The sequence below is a fragment of the Salvelinus namaycush genome, chromosome 28, assembly GCF_016432855.1.
Source record: "Salvelinus namaycush isolate Seneca chromosome 28, SaNama_1.0, whole genome shotgun sequence".
NCBI lineage: Eukaryota > Metazoa > Chordata > Actinopteri > Salmoniformes > Salmonidae > Salvelinus > Salvelinus namaycush.
In genome coordinates, this window is record NC_052334.1 from 26,265,249 (window position 1) to 26,281,679 (window position 16,431).

Here is a 16,431-nt window from a genome sequence, read left to right on the forward strand (position 1 = left end):
TTCCTTTCCTTTCTAGGATCCATTTTCTCAAGCTTCTCTTACCACCTGATGGACAGCATTCTTTTAACTAGGCAAGTCAGTAAAGAACAAATTCTTATTCCAATGATAGCCTAGGGACAGTGGGTTAACTGCCTTTTTCAGGGGCAGAAGGACAGATTTTTACCTTGTCAGCTCAGGCATTCCATCTTGCAATCTTTCGGTTACAAGTCCAATGCTCTAACCACTAGGTTACCTGCCGCCCCGCATTGTAAGATATGAGGAAAACAATCATACATTAAAAAAGTGTGATTAATCTCAACAGTGTTGAAAACAACAAGCAAACAAAGAACAGCAAGCTTAGGTAGAATTCATACCTAACCGGACATATGCATGAGGTTGAATGTTTAGCTGGACTTTATTATTTTGCTCCCTCTGGAGCATATTGACCACAAACAGACATATATTATAAGAGTATAAGAACTGTTTTCCTCCAAACCCTTCATCTCACCATCAGTGAAACACTGCTTTAGATGCATGCATTCCCCAAAGTACCCAACAGAGGGCAGAATAACATTACATTTAATTCCATTGGCAAATAGGGCTGCGGTCACATTATGTCAACTCACAAGCAACTGCGTATAATATAATATAAATATAATTCACAGATATAGCAATGATTTTATGAAGTTTACATTAGTTTATGAAGTCAATTCACTTCAACCAACCATAAAAGGTCTTTCTGAAGTTCCAGCTGAAGTTCCAGCTAAGGCCAGTGATAGACAGATAGTGAAGTCTGAATTGCTCTTGTGATGAACAGGGGTACAGAATGTTTAGCCCTCTCTTTGCAGTGCAGTTTATCTCCTAAATGAACAGACTGGTGGAATGAGATGGTGGACTGGAAATGGGTTATTGACATATAATGATCTTGCAATGGTCACTTTCATATGCTGCTGTTCTGAGCTGCTATGTGCAGAGCTGTTGCCATAGGAAATTATGTTGGTGTTTCATCTCCATTCAACCCTAATGTGCCATTTGTAACATGGCTTATGAGCTATAGCTGCCTTTTCTCATTGATTAACTCTTTTTTTCTTGTACTTCATGTATTATTTGACAAAGACAATCACTCAGAAGAAATTGTTTTTTAATGTTGTGTTAAGAAGACTATTTTACATAAAACCTCTTATCTTACAGTTTGAAGAACTGGAGTTTCATCTGTCCATCAGGAGAAATATGATAAATGACATATCTAATATAAACAGCTTTCTCGTCAACAAATATGATCCCTCATAAGCATCCATTGCACTTTCAAAGGATTAAATAGCTTTGCACTTAAATTAATAATCTTCACTCTGCGTATCTCTTAGCCCAAGATATTCAATTTGTGAGTTTATGTATCCTGGCTAAGGGTCCAGTTCACTATTTGCTATACGGCTCTTCCAACAGTATTATAGGATTCTGAGGATCCACAACGTGTCATTACACAATTTTGTCCCTCTAAACTGTAAAGATGACTCACTCAACAACAAAGCTGTTCACATAAAGTTTCTGACAGAAAAATATCCTCTCAAATAGCTAATGGTAAATCTCAGCTCCACAGCAGATGTTCAAACAAAGTGATGAAACTTTTATCCATTCACTTTTTTGCCTAGTTTTAAAATGCAGGATGCCAACTTCATTTTGTTTATCCCTCTGAGTGTTTTCATTTAGATCCAGCAAACAGAGTGGCTATTAAGATTCCAAATATTCCAAAGGTTTAGATGTGTATAAAATACCGTTTGTTGGATGTGATCTGAAGTTTCTGGCATTTCTAATAAACTGAACCACTGAATCAAGAGTGGCAAATATGAATGAAAAGGATGTTTCCTAAAACATAATTTTGTTAACACAATCCAGGCATTATCACACCAGATGTCATTGAATTGATTACACTGATTACACTGATAAATTTAAGTAAATTAGGGTTGAATTTACAGTGTAAATTTAATGACAGTGTCACTATATACGGTACACTGTATTTTCCCTCTCCTGTGACATGATGACTGCGTTTAGGCAGCCAATTCTGATATTTTTCAACTAGTTGGTCTTGACCAATCAGATCAGCTATTTTGTTAATAATTGGGGGAAAACAATCTGAATTGGACTGCCTGTGTAAATGCACCCAAATATGATTCTAATCTGGGAAGCATCCAGTGTGCAAACATCATGATGCCTACTGACAGCCTACTCATCTGCCTGTTGCTCAATGGAAATGTTCTATATTTGTTATGAATGGCTTGGAATGGTTAATTTCATAAAGGAAGTACAAAAAGATCAGCCCAAGAGATACAAAAAGGCTTGAATTATTCAAACCTCTGGTTTAGAATAGTATACAGTAATATATCATTTAATAGATCATTCAGAGTGAATCTGATTCAACATGCAATCTGATGGATTCTGTCTTGCATCCAAATCTATTCTAAATTGAAATCATGTTGACCTAATATGAACCAATGAATGTAAGACAGTTCAGCATTTCAACTAGCAGTATGTGCATACTTAAAAAAACTGGGATGGATAAGTGATCTAAACATCTAAAATAACGGGATAAAACAGCATTAATGGAGACAGATACGGTTCTGGCTAAGTAACAGAGCAGGCGCCTTTAATACAGGCTGAGCGCACCTCATCTGAGCTGCTCTCACTGGCTCCCCTCTCCGATATGACCCTTATGCACTGGCCCCATACTTTAATCTGAGAGATTGAAGCCTCTCTACTGCAACGGATTATAGGCAGCAGAACAAAATACTGCACTTGGCTTCCCTGGGAACAGGCAGAGCATGCAGGTATAGGACCAGCTAGCCACCTTCTAATCAGCATGACCAACGGAGCATCTTGCACAGGGAATGACAAGGACAAAACGGCAAATGGTACAAACAGGCTCCGAGACAGATTCTACCCCCAAGCCATTAGACTGCTAAATAGCCATAAGACTGCTAAATAGCTAATTAAATGGTTACCCAAACTATTTGCATTGACCCTATCTTGCACTGAGTCTATGCACACTCACACTTACTATATATACACCATATGTATACACTCTCACACACTACACTGACACTCACACAAACCCACACACATTCACATACACTACATATGCACACACATACATCACGCACACACACGCATGTAGGCATGCATGCACACGCACACACACACATCATAAGCTGCTCCTACTCTGTTCTTTATTTTACTCTTTCTTATTATTTATCCTGATGCCTCGTCACTTTGCCCTGCCTTTATGTACATATCTACCTCACATTCTGTACCTCGTACCCCTACACAGTGACATGGTACTCCCAGCTAGCACATTTGGTTCCTTGGAAGTTGTGGGAATGTAGGTTTTTGGTTTCCCATTGGTTCTGGGAATAAAGCCATATGTTTTCTGACCGATAACGTTCTGAGAATGGAAGTGAACATTTTGCCTGTTATGGTAATGTTAATTTTTAGTTGAAGGCAGGTCCTGACGTCCTAACGTTTTACTATAATTACCTGAAAGTTTTCCTGGGAGGTTTTATCAACAGAAATTAAAGGTTATTTTGAGTTTTTTAATAACTTCCTTAAAACTTTCACTGAATGTTTCAATAATACTTTTAATAACACTGCTAGCTTAGGTTAGCTCCAAGCACAGATAGGACACATGGAAATTCATTTGCTTAGGCATTAATCATGCAAACATTGCAGCACAGCATCAGTGAGATTCAAACCTATGATCTTCTGTTCTATATCTATGGAATAAGTCCATTGCGCCACCTGGATGGACCTAGTAAACTATGTATTTTTTACTCATGTAAAACTGTTAATTTTGGTCTATTCAAACGGACCTCATTTCAAAGGCAATTGTTTTTCTGAAGTACTGAAAATCCCACAAAAGAATGCTATTTTTTTAACGTTCTCTGAACGTACTGAGAACGTACTGAGAACAAATAGAACTATGAGAAAAAAAACTATAGGAATTGTTATGCTTAAAAGATGCACTATGCAGAAATCGCTCCGCCATTTCCTGGTTGCTAAAATTCTAATAGTTCGGCCTCCCGGGTGGCGCAGTGGTCTAGGGCACTGCATCGCAGTGCTAGCTGTGCCACCAGCGACTCTGGGTTCGCGCCCAGGGTCTGTCGCAGCCGGCCGCGACTGGGAGGGTTTGGCCGGTAGGGATATCCTTGTCTCATCGTGCACCAGCGACTCCTGTGGTGGGCCGGGTGCAGTGCACGCTAACCAAGGTCGCCAGGTGCACGGTGTTTCCTCTGACACATTGGTGCGGCTGGCTTCCGGGTTGGATGCGCACTGTGTTAAGAAGCAGTGTGGCTTGGTTGGGTTGTGTTTCGGAGGACGCATGGCTTTCGACCTTTGTCTCTCCTGAGCCCGTACGGGAGTTGTAGCGATGAGACAAGAGTAACTACTAACAATTGTATACCACGAAAAAGGGGGTCAAAATATATTTAAAAAATTGAATTGTTCGCATAATTTCAGTTTATGTGACAAAACAAGCATATATAGTGTTGAGAATCATTGTACCATCTAAACTGCTGTGATATATCTTACATTCCCAATGTCAAACCAGTTGGAAAACGTTCCTAGAACATTACCATTAATGTACTAAATGGAACCATGTTTGAAATTTTAGGAAACTTTATTTTAAAGTAATGAAATACCAAGGAAATAACATTATGTAATAACAAATGTATGGTTCTTTGAGCATATGGTTCTGTATATAACTTAATCTTTGTGTATTTTATTCCTCTTTTGTTACAAATTTTTATTTAATTTTTTGCATTAACTCTGCATCTTTAGGAAGGGCTCGTAAGAAAGTATTTCACGGCAAAGTTTACACCCATTGTATGCGGCGCGTGTGACAAATAAAATTTGATTTGAACTCTGGTAGTTTTTAGAGCATCCATTGTCTGGTACAGCAGTCCAGGACTTACTACTACTTACTGAAGACAGAAACAGCATAAGTATGCCCAGGTAGTGGACAGAAGAGAAGACAAATATAGTGAAGAATATACTGTAGATAATTATTGAGCTACAGCTTCTCTCTTGCAGGTCCACCTGGCCACTTGGCTTTGTGTTTAGGTAAAACACTAAATAAAGCAACAGCAGACCTCATCAACAAAAAAAATTATACTCTGTATTGCATATTATTCAGAATATGAAACAAAAACGCAAACATTTAAAGACCACATAAAAGTATGTTTTAACAGTGCCTTTGTGAGCTATCTTTATCTTTATTATATACAGCATAATAACATGGTAAGATAACTTTTTAATTGTTGTGTTCCTCTTAAGAGAATAATGTTTTCCCTTTCATACATCATCATCCCAAAGAAAAATCTTGAATATGAGTCTTCAAGGAGCGACTATACAAGAAACACAGTCAGCATCAATATTATGGATGCTGTGAATTCAATATACAGTATACTTTCAAAGATTGGCTACCTATATATCAACAAATGTCCTAATTGGCTCATTCTAACAAACACAAGTATGCACTTTGCATACTGAATGAGTAGTTTAAGAATATTCAGTGAGAGACATTTGTAAAGTGGGTATCTTCTAGTTATAGGGGTTGTCAGCAATATACATATGTATGTAATGTTAACCCCCATATTAAACAAGTTTTAACAATATATAAGCAACAATATATGTATGAATGTCGGGGAGTAAGAAAGACAGAAAGTGCATTGGTGTTTTTCTTAGTCAATAAGAGACAAATTCAGTTATCTTATCTCTCCAATAGGAAGACCAGTTTAAATAAGGTCATTTTAAAACAGCATAATAGAGATCTAGGATGAGTTCAACATGTAAAAACCTCAGGGAACACTGAATAATACTGATAGATCTAGTTGAGTCCATACAGATGTTTAGAGAACAGTCAAGAGAACCGCAAAGTCTTTACAAAGTGAGGGTCTATGGACTCTTGGGCTCTTCCACTGGACTCAAAGGGCCACTAGATTTTTCCTCTGCTGCCTGTCTCTCCACTTTGCTCTCTGGTCTCTCACATGTAACAGTCCCGAGCACCTTTGCACTGTGCTCCTGTGCTTTTGCCCTGAGTGCTGCGATGCTGTTCTCCCTCAGTTCCTCTTTGGAGATGGGTGACTTGCCCTCCGGCCTCTTCTCCTCCACGTCACATTCTTCACCTCTCTGAATGGCTGGCTGCTGGGGAATGTCGAACTTCCCTGTTGGCTGGACGACCGTGGTCTCCATGGACTTTTTGTGCATCCCTGTAAAGAATTGGGGGTATTCGGATTTAGAAAAGCGTCTGCTGATTGGAAAGCCATCTTCAACTGAAAATATTAAACAAAGAAATAGTTCTGATTTAGCTATAGGAATATGATCTTCAAATTGAGGATGCATAATAAATGTAGACCGATAGTCAATACTTGCTGTATAGTTTTTTCCCCCACTGGGCAAGAAGTAAGCCTACCAAATATAAATTATGATATCTTGATCATTTCAGAGCCATTTGATGAAAGGATGAAATCAAGAATAAAGTATTTGCCCTCTGCCCTGAATGATGAAGAACACACCCCACAATCACAAGTAGAAAAGGAGAATGTGGAGAATATATGAGAGCAAGAATTAATTCAAAGCATGGAGGTTGAAACCTGCTGTAGATTAAACATTAGTCTCATACCAAGCAGCCATGGGGCACAAGAGTCCATGATCCCATCCTTGGCGGACTTGAGGATGGAATCCGGGAGGGGGATGGAGTGACGGACCATGGCTCCATACAGCCCATACTCTGCCATCACACTGCTGCGACCCCAGCACTTCTCCCTCTTCCTCCATTTGGCCCTGCGGTTCTGAAACCAGACCTGGAACCCAGGAGGAGTCATTAAGTACCACCTACTGAATCTAGCAATATTCAGACACACTGACACTAGCAGCATCAATGAGTCTTCTAACTGACAGACACCACCACCTTAAAAGGCTTTAGCACTACCATCACATTGCGCCACAGTTGTCCAACTCTTGAAAAATTGTTCGTATAACTTTTGTTGTTTTATTGGTTGTATATCGTTGTATTTTACATTTGTGTGACTGTCCTTGTCTATCAGTGTATCAGTGTTTGTTACCTGTTTTGTGTTTTTTTTTGTGGACGCCAGCTGCTGCTTTTGGAAACGCTAATGATGTTCCAAATAAAGACCCAATGGCCCTTCATGCCAATTCTGTTCTATAATTTGTGAAAACAACATAACTAATTCTGGTTTTATTTCAGTCACTCTAGTGTTGTGTTGTTTTGAGATCTCTGTAAGACCCCTAATGTGGCTATCTCCACCCAGTCTGGGGTAGTGTGGATGGATGTTCAGTGAAACATCAACTTGCCCAATGCCAAATGTGGAACTCCATGACCACTGGTTGGGGCCCCATGCTATCTGTCAGCTCAGTGAGAGGCCAAATGGATTTCATAGCACAACCCAGAGCTGTTAAACAGCCTACTTGGCCACATCTGATGGCTGTGTGTAAAGTGCAAAAAACAAAAGAGGAGGGGCAAGCACTGATATGTCTCCACCGTGGAGGGGAACCAGACATTAAATTGAAAATTAACAAAACCATTTCAAACCTTTTTCTGTTAATTCTAATGATAGCCCTTATTTCATACAATATACTTTTTTTTATGAGAAATTGCTTCTCTGGCCCTCAAAGGAAGCTGAGGGGGAAGCTGCGAGCAGAAGCGGCCCCTAGGGCACGCCAAGACTGATTGAAAACTAAGTTAATTTCAAGCTCAATCGATGGTGGACAGGCGGGCAAATATCACGGGAAATTAAACGAGCGGGACTCCGGGGAGCGGCACTATTGACCCGTGCTAATAAATTCAATGTAGTTATATCATTTGAACTCCCCGCGTCTCGAGCCAGCTTCCCCCCGGAACAAGGCATGCTCATCTGATTCAACTAATTAGACTGTATGAGAAAATTGGATGTTAATTTTATTTAGGATTGGAATACAGTTTTTTTCCTTATTATTTATTCGCGGCGAAGAGCCATAATGAGAACGAAATTAAACGCCGCTCGGCCAGATGGATGGTCCAGGTCACACCGCAATCTTCTTCTGCCTTGATAGCTTGATTAGGTCGTTAGTGCTCTTGTCCGAGAACAAATTGTTTCACATCCAACTACACCTAATGAGAGATTATCTGGCGAGGATACAACTAGAGGTGTCTTTGTTCAGACAGGTAGATAGGCATTATTGGTCAATTTATGTGGGCTCACTTGCCTCCTCCGTAAAACATTAAGGAGCTAACTATTTCGTCAAGTGTAAGCCTATATCACTCTACTTTTCATTTTCCACGCCATTCATTGGTTATTAGATGCCTGCTTTATAACCTAGGCCCAGGCTATTTAAATTTCAAGGCTAAAGCAACAAAGGTAAACCTGCCTATAGTTCTACACTGCATAAACCTATTCAGGTACCAATGTCCTTTATTCTGTCCGGGGACGCAAAAACCACCTGATACCATAGACCTTCTTTATGAATGACTTAAATTGTTTGTAAGAGACCTTATCTAAATTATTATAATACATATCAAAAGCAGATTATGGTCCCAATGTACAGTGGAAGATGTCAGTGGTGGTTTAAAGGGCTACTTCGGGATTATTGCAATGAATGTTGGCACTTTATCTACTTGCCCAGAGTCAGATGAACTCATGGATACCATTTTGATGTCTCGCCATCCAATATGAAGGAAGTTAGAGGTAGTTTCGCAAGCCATTGCTAACTAGCGTTAGCGCAATGACTGGAAGTATTTGGTACCCACTAGCATTCGCTAACGCTAGTTATAAATTGTCATTGCACTAACGCTACTTACCTTCAAACTACATGCAGAGACATAAAAATGGTATCCACGAGTTCATCTGACTCAGGGGAAGTAGATAAAGGGCTTAATTGATAAAATCCTGAAGTATACCTTAAGTAGTGCTTGCTCCAATATAAATGCAGAAAATGTGTTAAAAAACCTAATGTGTCACTGATAATCACATCTCATTGGAGAAATACATTTTACAATTAGCACAGGTTCTCCTGTAGGAAGTATTTTGGAGAGTAACATAATAAGTACATTTGAGTTTCTTGCAAGGGACAATGAGAATTAGATAAAAAAACTATATTTGACATGATATTCCAATCAAATAAAAAATATTATTAACATGAAGAATGCTGTTTTGAGACATTTAAATGCTATTTAGGGGAGGAAGAACTGCAGTTACAAAATACATTTCCTCTGACATGATACAATAACAACAGTGCCAACAATAGGCTATAACCTGCTGTCATACCTGTATTCTGTCCTCAGGAAGCTCTGTTTTCATAGCCAGCATCTCCCGTGCATACACATCAGGGTAGTGGGCTTCGTTAAAGGCCTTCTCCAACTCCTCGAGCTGGTAAGATGTGAATATGGTTCTGTAGAAATATGAAATATGTGTAAATTGTGGACATTGAAAAATGTTCGAAAGGCGAATAATAGGCAAGCTCGGTTGGCTATTATTTATTTCAAACAGATCAGATGTACAAATGCACACCTTCATTTGTACGGTGGCAATGCATTCATTACATCTTATCTATCCAAGGTGTCTGTCTGTATGCATTTCATCTTAGGTACATTAAAAACAATGGTGCATTTTAGAAATAGACCTACAGTAGACTAACTCACATGGCCTCCAAAAGCAACTGCTAGATTTGATTATTTATTCTCTTATTATTTGTTTACAATTTTTAAAAATGGCCTATTCAGTAGCCTATTTGAGGCAGTGGATGTATCCCAGAAACCAATGTGTAGGACTATAAACATGCAGCCTTTACATGCATTCAGTGAGTAGGCTACAAGAAATAAGTGGATTCATTATGTCCATATGGTGTATTAGGCCTACACTCGATGGTTAAAATAGGCCAATGCTTTCACACCCCAAAACAAATATACATCAAAATGAATGACAAAAATATATGAAAAAAGACGGACATGTTAGAGTAGGCTAGCCTGTAAATTCACACTTGAAATAAAATACGAGGCGTAAATATTATGTATTTGCTATGAAACATGTCAAACATTTGAAACCAAGGGCTATTGGGAAATAAGGCAATGAGTTGCCTAATTGCGTTTAATTAACTTGAATTTCAAACATATAGGCCTAGACCCTATTCGATTTAATTCCATGTTTGTTAGGTATATAAGGTTATTGATAGCCTAATGGCCATTGACAACCTGTAAACCATCTCAGTAAATAGCACAGGCTACAATTTCAAATGATATCCTAGTCTAATCTTGTTGTTGAATTAAGACAGTTGAAAATGCCTAAACAATGTAATACTAAAAAGGAGTGTTGTTAGGCCACACCAAAAATTATGAAACACGCGAGCTTCAGAAATTGAACAAGTTATTAGCATTGTGATAAAACAATAATATCATGTGTTGGAATGCACCGCTTACCGGTGCCGTCTTTTCTTCCTTTTCTTGCTCTGGCTTAATGAGGTCTTTGAGAGTTTTCGTTCGTTTGACGAAAAATCTTCTGAGTCTGTGAATATTAGAAAACGTGACAACGTGAATGACTCGTTTGAGACATTATATCATTTCCAATGTGTTATCACAATTGTTAGTGATGACATTGAGTGCAATTTCTCCAACACAAATGTTATCGTTGTATTTTGTTACTGTTATATTTTTTTAAACTATTTTTTATTTATTTAACCTTTATTTAACTAGGCAAGTCAGTTAAGAACAAATTCTTATTTACAATGACGGCCTACTTACTGACATAAGTAGCCTATTGCTATTATTTTATATTATTATTAGCCAATGGTTATCCGTTGTCCCTTATAGTTCAGCCTAATAGTAATATTACAATTATTATTCTAATAAATACAAGTATATATGTTAAGTCCTTATTATTTCAGGCTAATGACAACGACTGAAATTCCTACCCGAACTGGCGGACTGGCTGTGGTCCAGAGGTCCCACAGTTCTATTGTGGGGCTGCAAGTGAACGTTCTGCGCGTCCTGCAGGACCTCCAAAAACGCTGGTTGGCTGTAGAACGACGGAATCCCTCCAGGCCCGATTAATCCCATCCCAACTCCGATACCAGCCGTACCAAGCATTGACCTGGCGGCAAGCAGGTGCGCGCCAGATGGCAGAGACTGCAGGGTGCTCCTCGGGACTGCCGAAGAGTCTTTATTCAGCCCTAAAATCTCCTGGATCCCGAATCCCGTGCATCTGGGAGGGTGCGTGGCGCTGTTCTTTGATTGTTGGTGCAGGCTGTTACCTCCGTTAGCACCGAGAGAGGACGTTTTGGATATATTCAACGTTTCAGATAGCACAGCTCCTTGTTTACCTGTCATGGTCTCTTCGATAGTATTCCCTATTTTTAGCGGCTCACAGGTCGGTCCCCAGTGCACGATCCACTATGTATCACTCCAGACTCTTGAAAATGGTTCTTTTATCAAACAGGTCCATCCCAACAAGAGTCAGAGCCCAGCAGCCAATCAACTACTAGGGATTTTTCGGGATTCCTGCGCATCAAGCATTACGCGCCTTTGGAAATGGTTTATTCGCTAAGAACTGATATATTAAGGCTATGGGCACATAACCCAGAGTGTGAGGATAACCCAAAACGCCTGCGGATAAAGAGGATGAAACAGGTGGACGGAGTTAAAGCCATGCTATTCATCCAATTTATTGAAAAAAAATTGCATCAATGCAGCCACAGGCCTTTTGAAATATTTTTCGTTTGTAGGCTAGCGTGTGTATTCGTTTATACTGTATATTGAATATAAAAATGATTCTGGTATTTAAACGTGATCTTGATATTATAATGCCATGCATAATTAAAACTATATGACGCGGGTTGAATGAATCCGGGCCTGGATTTAGTTACCGTAAAAATAGTTTAGTTTCATAAAAATAAAACGCATGTTTCATTCCATCTTTTTTTTAACCTTAATTTAACTAGGCAAGTCAGTTAAGAATACATTCTTATTTACAATGACGGCCTAGGACCAGTGGGTTAACTGCCTTGTTCAGGGGCAGAAGGACAGATTCTTTCCTTGTCAGCTCGGGGATTCGATCTAGCAACCTTTCGGTTACCCAATGCTCTAACCACTAGGCTTACTGTCGCCTCTTCTAGTGGATATTTCCATCTTCTATGATCGCTATGTCCATCCCTTGCCTCACACATGAACGGATAATTGATCCGAGGCAAGGAAACCATCACATGGAAATCAAAGCCTCTCCATAACGACAGCTGGACGCGAAAACACATCTCTGCCTCGCCACAGACTGATCTCACAGCAGCATTCAAGACAGACTAATGGAGATGGACATTTCGTAAAATAAATGGAAAATTAGGAAAGAATCTGGGCTACCAACGTGTAGGCCTATTAGAAGCTATTTACTAAACAACGTTCTCAAGTTTATTAATGCGAACAAAAACAACATTAGGCCTAGCCTATATCACTTTTAATCGTTTAGAAAAGGATAGTTATTGATGCATGGGGTCATTTGGGGAGCATGCCAAGCATGTTCATAAAGTGCAATTACATTAATAAAGATGATTACCATTATCAAACATTGCACCATTTTATCGGATGTTTAATGTGTTACATAATTTTCTTTAGGCCCTATTTGTCTTGCTAATGGATTTTATCCAATCCACATTTTAATCCCCGTTGCAATCCTAAACAATTTAACTCTGTGTGGAGGCTTTGCAGCTTATCTTTCTATATGCACAAGTCGCTTAGTTTAGATAGTCAGTTTATGTTTCATATTTTAATGGAGAGAACATATAGCCTATTGTATTTTAATGTAAAAATGATCTATTTCGACAATTTTTCCCTATATCTTATTGAATTTGCCTATTTGAAAAACATTGATTTGGTATAAATTAAATTGACGTTTTTCTTATAATTTAAAATGTTCATCAATGAATTAGATATAGCCACCCTTTTATCCTTCCAATATACTTCTTCATCCTAAATATCAGGAGTCTTTTCCGCTAAATAAATCGGACACTTAGGCCTACATTTGGTGCAATTTACAAAGTAGCCTATACTTGGTTAGTTTTGAATATAATGAATAAATAATTAAATCGTTTTCGACACGTTTAATCACATTCTATTGGGCAGTTGTAGAGTACCAGAATAATGATTTCAAATGTAAACTACAATTTGGAAAATATTTACATATGGCAGCCTTCTTTTGTCAATACTGCGTGGACACAAATACATGCCCGTATGATGAGCATATTTACGATTAGGCCTACTTGTGAACAGCTCCATGGGTCAAGTAATTAATACAACCATTTTACGCATAGAGACTGGATGAGTTTTGAGATGTGTGTGGCACAATTTGGACATCTGCACAGATAATTACACCCAGATCATTTATGGAAATGGGCAGAAACTATTTGAGGGGGACAAAGCAAACTCAGATCTTATCTAAGTGCCATGTGGTAATAGATGAATACATGTCCTGGTTTAAAGGGGACGGGCAGAGAGTCAGGCGGGCCAGAGGAAGGAAGCAACGTTTGCGCGTGGCAAAAACAGTTGTAAAAATCTAAAGTCACGTGACTGACAAGGTTTCAGCCAATGAAACACAATGGACAATTAGTATGCCTACTTAGTTATTCCACAACAAGAAATTACATGCGGATTCTATGGGAACTTGTTATTGTGGATGTGAAATTTACGTATGATGTCCAGCCATGACTATTGACAGAGAGATAATCCCGTTGATGCCTGGTGTGGGTTATCAGATTTATAAACAAGACATTACAGACTGTATCTGTTTTATGTCATGCTAATAACGGCATATCCATGGCTACATTGAGGTTCATATAAGATATTAGCCTATATAGGACTACATCTTACACATTTGAAGAAAACACCCTTTCGATGTAGATAAATAGGCCTAGCAATTAGGGTATTGCAATTTGTGCGCCAGAAAATGGTGAAATGGCAATTCTGGCATCCTATTTTGTAGTTGAGTTAATCTACAGACCATTTAGATTTCGTTCATATCTGATCTAGTCGATAGGGTGAGAGACACAGAGGTTAAAACAAAATAAATATTGTAAACTATAGCCCAGACCTAAAACGAATCTGTTCAGCAAAATCATATTTTACATCAAACAGTAAAAATTGAGCCACAGATTAAGAGGGAGAAAAATATTACCGCCACAATTACTCGATGACCAGTTGAAACTAATTAGGAGGCTATTAAGTCAAAATTTCATTACGGGTAATGAAGAAATCAATGTTATCGGAATATGCTAATGACGCATCAGCCAGTCGAGATAAACCCATCTATTCACATGGAACCGTGAGTCAGGATGACCTGTCAATTACACCGCGGGTTCCTGCCCTCACTCCACCACCACTTCTGTTGCAATCTATCAAGGCTTTGTTGTTTATTGTTGCTGGAGACCCTCTCTCTCTCACTAGGCTTTTAATAACCCATCTCCATATCAAAATGACTCCACCCTGATTTACATGCAGATGAGCGAACGGTCTAATAGTGTTCTAGATTAAAGGCAGTTTTAGTTCACTCATTCGTGTATATTGGGTTTCCCATCAAAGACCACAACATCCAAAGGCTGCAGATTAAATGGCAAACAAACAGCTGTTGCAAAAATGTGTTTATCTGTTGTTTCCCCCTGTTCCTCTGTTTCCATCTTGCAGTGGGAGAGTTGTCATGTTGTGTAAACCAGATTGCCCTCAAACAATGGTATGAGAAACACTTCTATAGTTCAAGATCCCAACTCAAGTGGATGGCCTGAGGATGATATAAGGCTGAAAAGTGGAATACATAAACAAATGTGTGCTTTAGCTTTAAAACACATTACATTTCCATTCCAAACATGATTATCTAGTGTGTTCGACAAACTGATGTCCTGTGGGGAAAAAAATAAGTATTGACCTCTATAGGCTAGAGGTCAAAGCAGAGGGTGTTTAACTGCATCACTTCCCATTTCACCAGGCATCTAAATGTTGCAAATTAAAACCTCCCCCTTTGAATAAATACCAGTTGAGTCTTCAGTCTGCAGTCGTTTTGATTGGAAAGGCTTGAAGTCTATTTGTAATAATGAATAAGTAAATAACTTTCAATCCACAGGAAGGTCACTAGATAATGGGCTATGTGATGGGCTGTATCATGCATTAGCCCAACCCCTGTAGATTGCTTGAGCTTGATATGTCATACTATGCAATCAAAATGAAGGATCACCGACGCTCCCACAGCACACATCTGCAGTCGCGCTATACTGTGCAGATATGAATGAAAGCAGCATTTTTCTACTCTAAGACTGCCAGCAGGTAAATCCAACACATTTTGTGATTCAGCCTGTTATAGTGCTGAATCAAGCCCGGGCCCCTAACTCTATAGCTGTGTTGAAACAGTGAGCCAGTACTGATGACAGCACACATCTTGTGCCGAGTCAGGGGAAAACTAAAACACTGCAAGAGGGTCTGCTTTTTTTCTTTCCCCAAAGCGCTGCGGAGGGCTTGATAACCCCCTGATGCAAAGTGAGTTTGCTAGTTCCAGTTCTCATGGCTCCTCTACAATGGCGTGTTTGGGAGCTGCCTGCCGGCATTGCTTAACTAGGCGAGGAGTTGATTAATTTGCACTAATTGACAGCTAATTAAAGGCCTGAGGGAACATCGAATTGACGTTTGTCGGGGCAGCAAGGCTCGGTGAGGTCAGGGCGATGTATTGTTGACGGATGGAGGAGTTTGTTCTCTCTGAATAGACGACCCCTCCATGGGGAATGACCCGTTTCTCAAGGAGCATCCAATGGACCGGAAGCCTCGCATGAGATGCAGCCACCAGTGATTGCACCATATTGTGAACGCCAGGTCACTTACTGTGTCAACACTCAGTAGACTGATCAATGTACATCAGTCAATATCAACAAGTGTTAACCAGCCAACACAGCAATAGGCCATGTCAACCAGTCAGCTCTACAGTATCTGAGCTACATACTCACTTTTCACCCTTATAATGATGTAAAACTTCATTAGTAGTGGTTAAATTTGACAGAAAATAAACACTGTACACTAGACTAGAGCAGATCAATTAAACAGACTACAGGAGACTATAATAAACCCTGATGCAGTGGGTGTAAAATAAGTAGCTTGCCCTCCTTCGCCAGCTTACATTCCTTCCCATCAGGCCATGCTGTACTTCCACTCCCCCCACCCAACCCAACCTGTCACAGGAATCTCCAGCACACACAGGAAAACACACACGCTGTCTGGGAACGGGGAAATTATATAAATAATCAGTATTTTGCAAGAGGTGAAGCTGGGTACGTGCGAGAGGCAGGGGGTGCGCCTCCGTCCGTGTGACTCGGAAAGACAATTAGGGGCTTATTAGCGGCCTGTGGAGATGTGTAACTTGTGGAGAGTGAGCGCTCCCCAATGCGGCCAGAGCC

General features: G+C 39.6%; 1 protein-coding gene across 1 annotated transcript; it reads right to left on the minus strand.

Moving 5' to 3' along the window:
• Positions 1 to 5,922: 5,922 nt before the first annotated feature.
• On the minus strand, positions 5,923 to 11,344 carry vsx2 (visual system homeobox 2). Its single transcript, XM_038967001.1, has 5 exons — positions 10,930 to 11,344; positions 10,439 to 10,523; positions 9,291 to 9,414; positions 6,650 to 6,830; positions 5,923 to 6,299 (listed from the first exon to the last, which is right to left on the minus strand). Exons 1-5 carry the CDS (start codon positions 11,342 to 11,344, stop codon positions 5,923 to 5,925), a joined length of 1,182 nt encoding a protein of 393 aa, XP_038822929.1.
• Positions 11,345 to 16,431: the final 5,087 nt, after the last annotated feature.

Bases quoted from the DNA above. Each gene is read 5' to 3' on its own strand.
- vsx2 (XM_038967001.1), bottom strand. From the start codon at position 11,344: ATGACAGGTAAACAAGGAGCTGTGCTATCTGAAACGTTGAATATATCC. The intron at 9,415-10,438 runs GTAAGCGGTGCA...ATATTTCTACAG, and splicing joins AGGAAGAAAAGACGGCACCG to AACCATATTCACATCTTACC. The intron at 6,300-6,649 runs GTATGAGACTAA...TAATATTTTCAG, and splicing joins TTGTGCCCCATGGCTGCTTG to TTGAAGATGGCTTTCCAATC.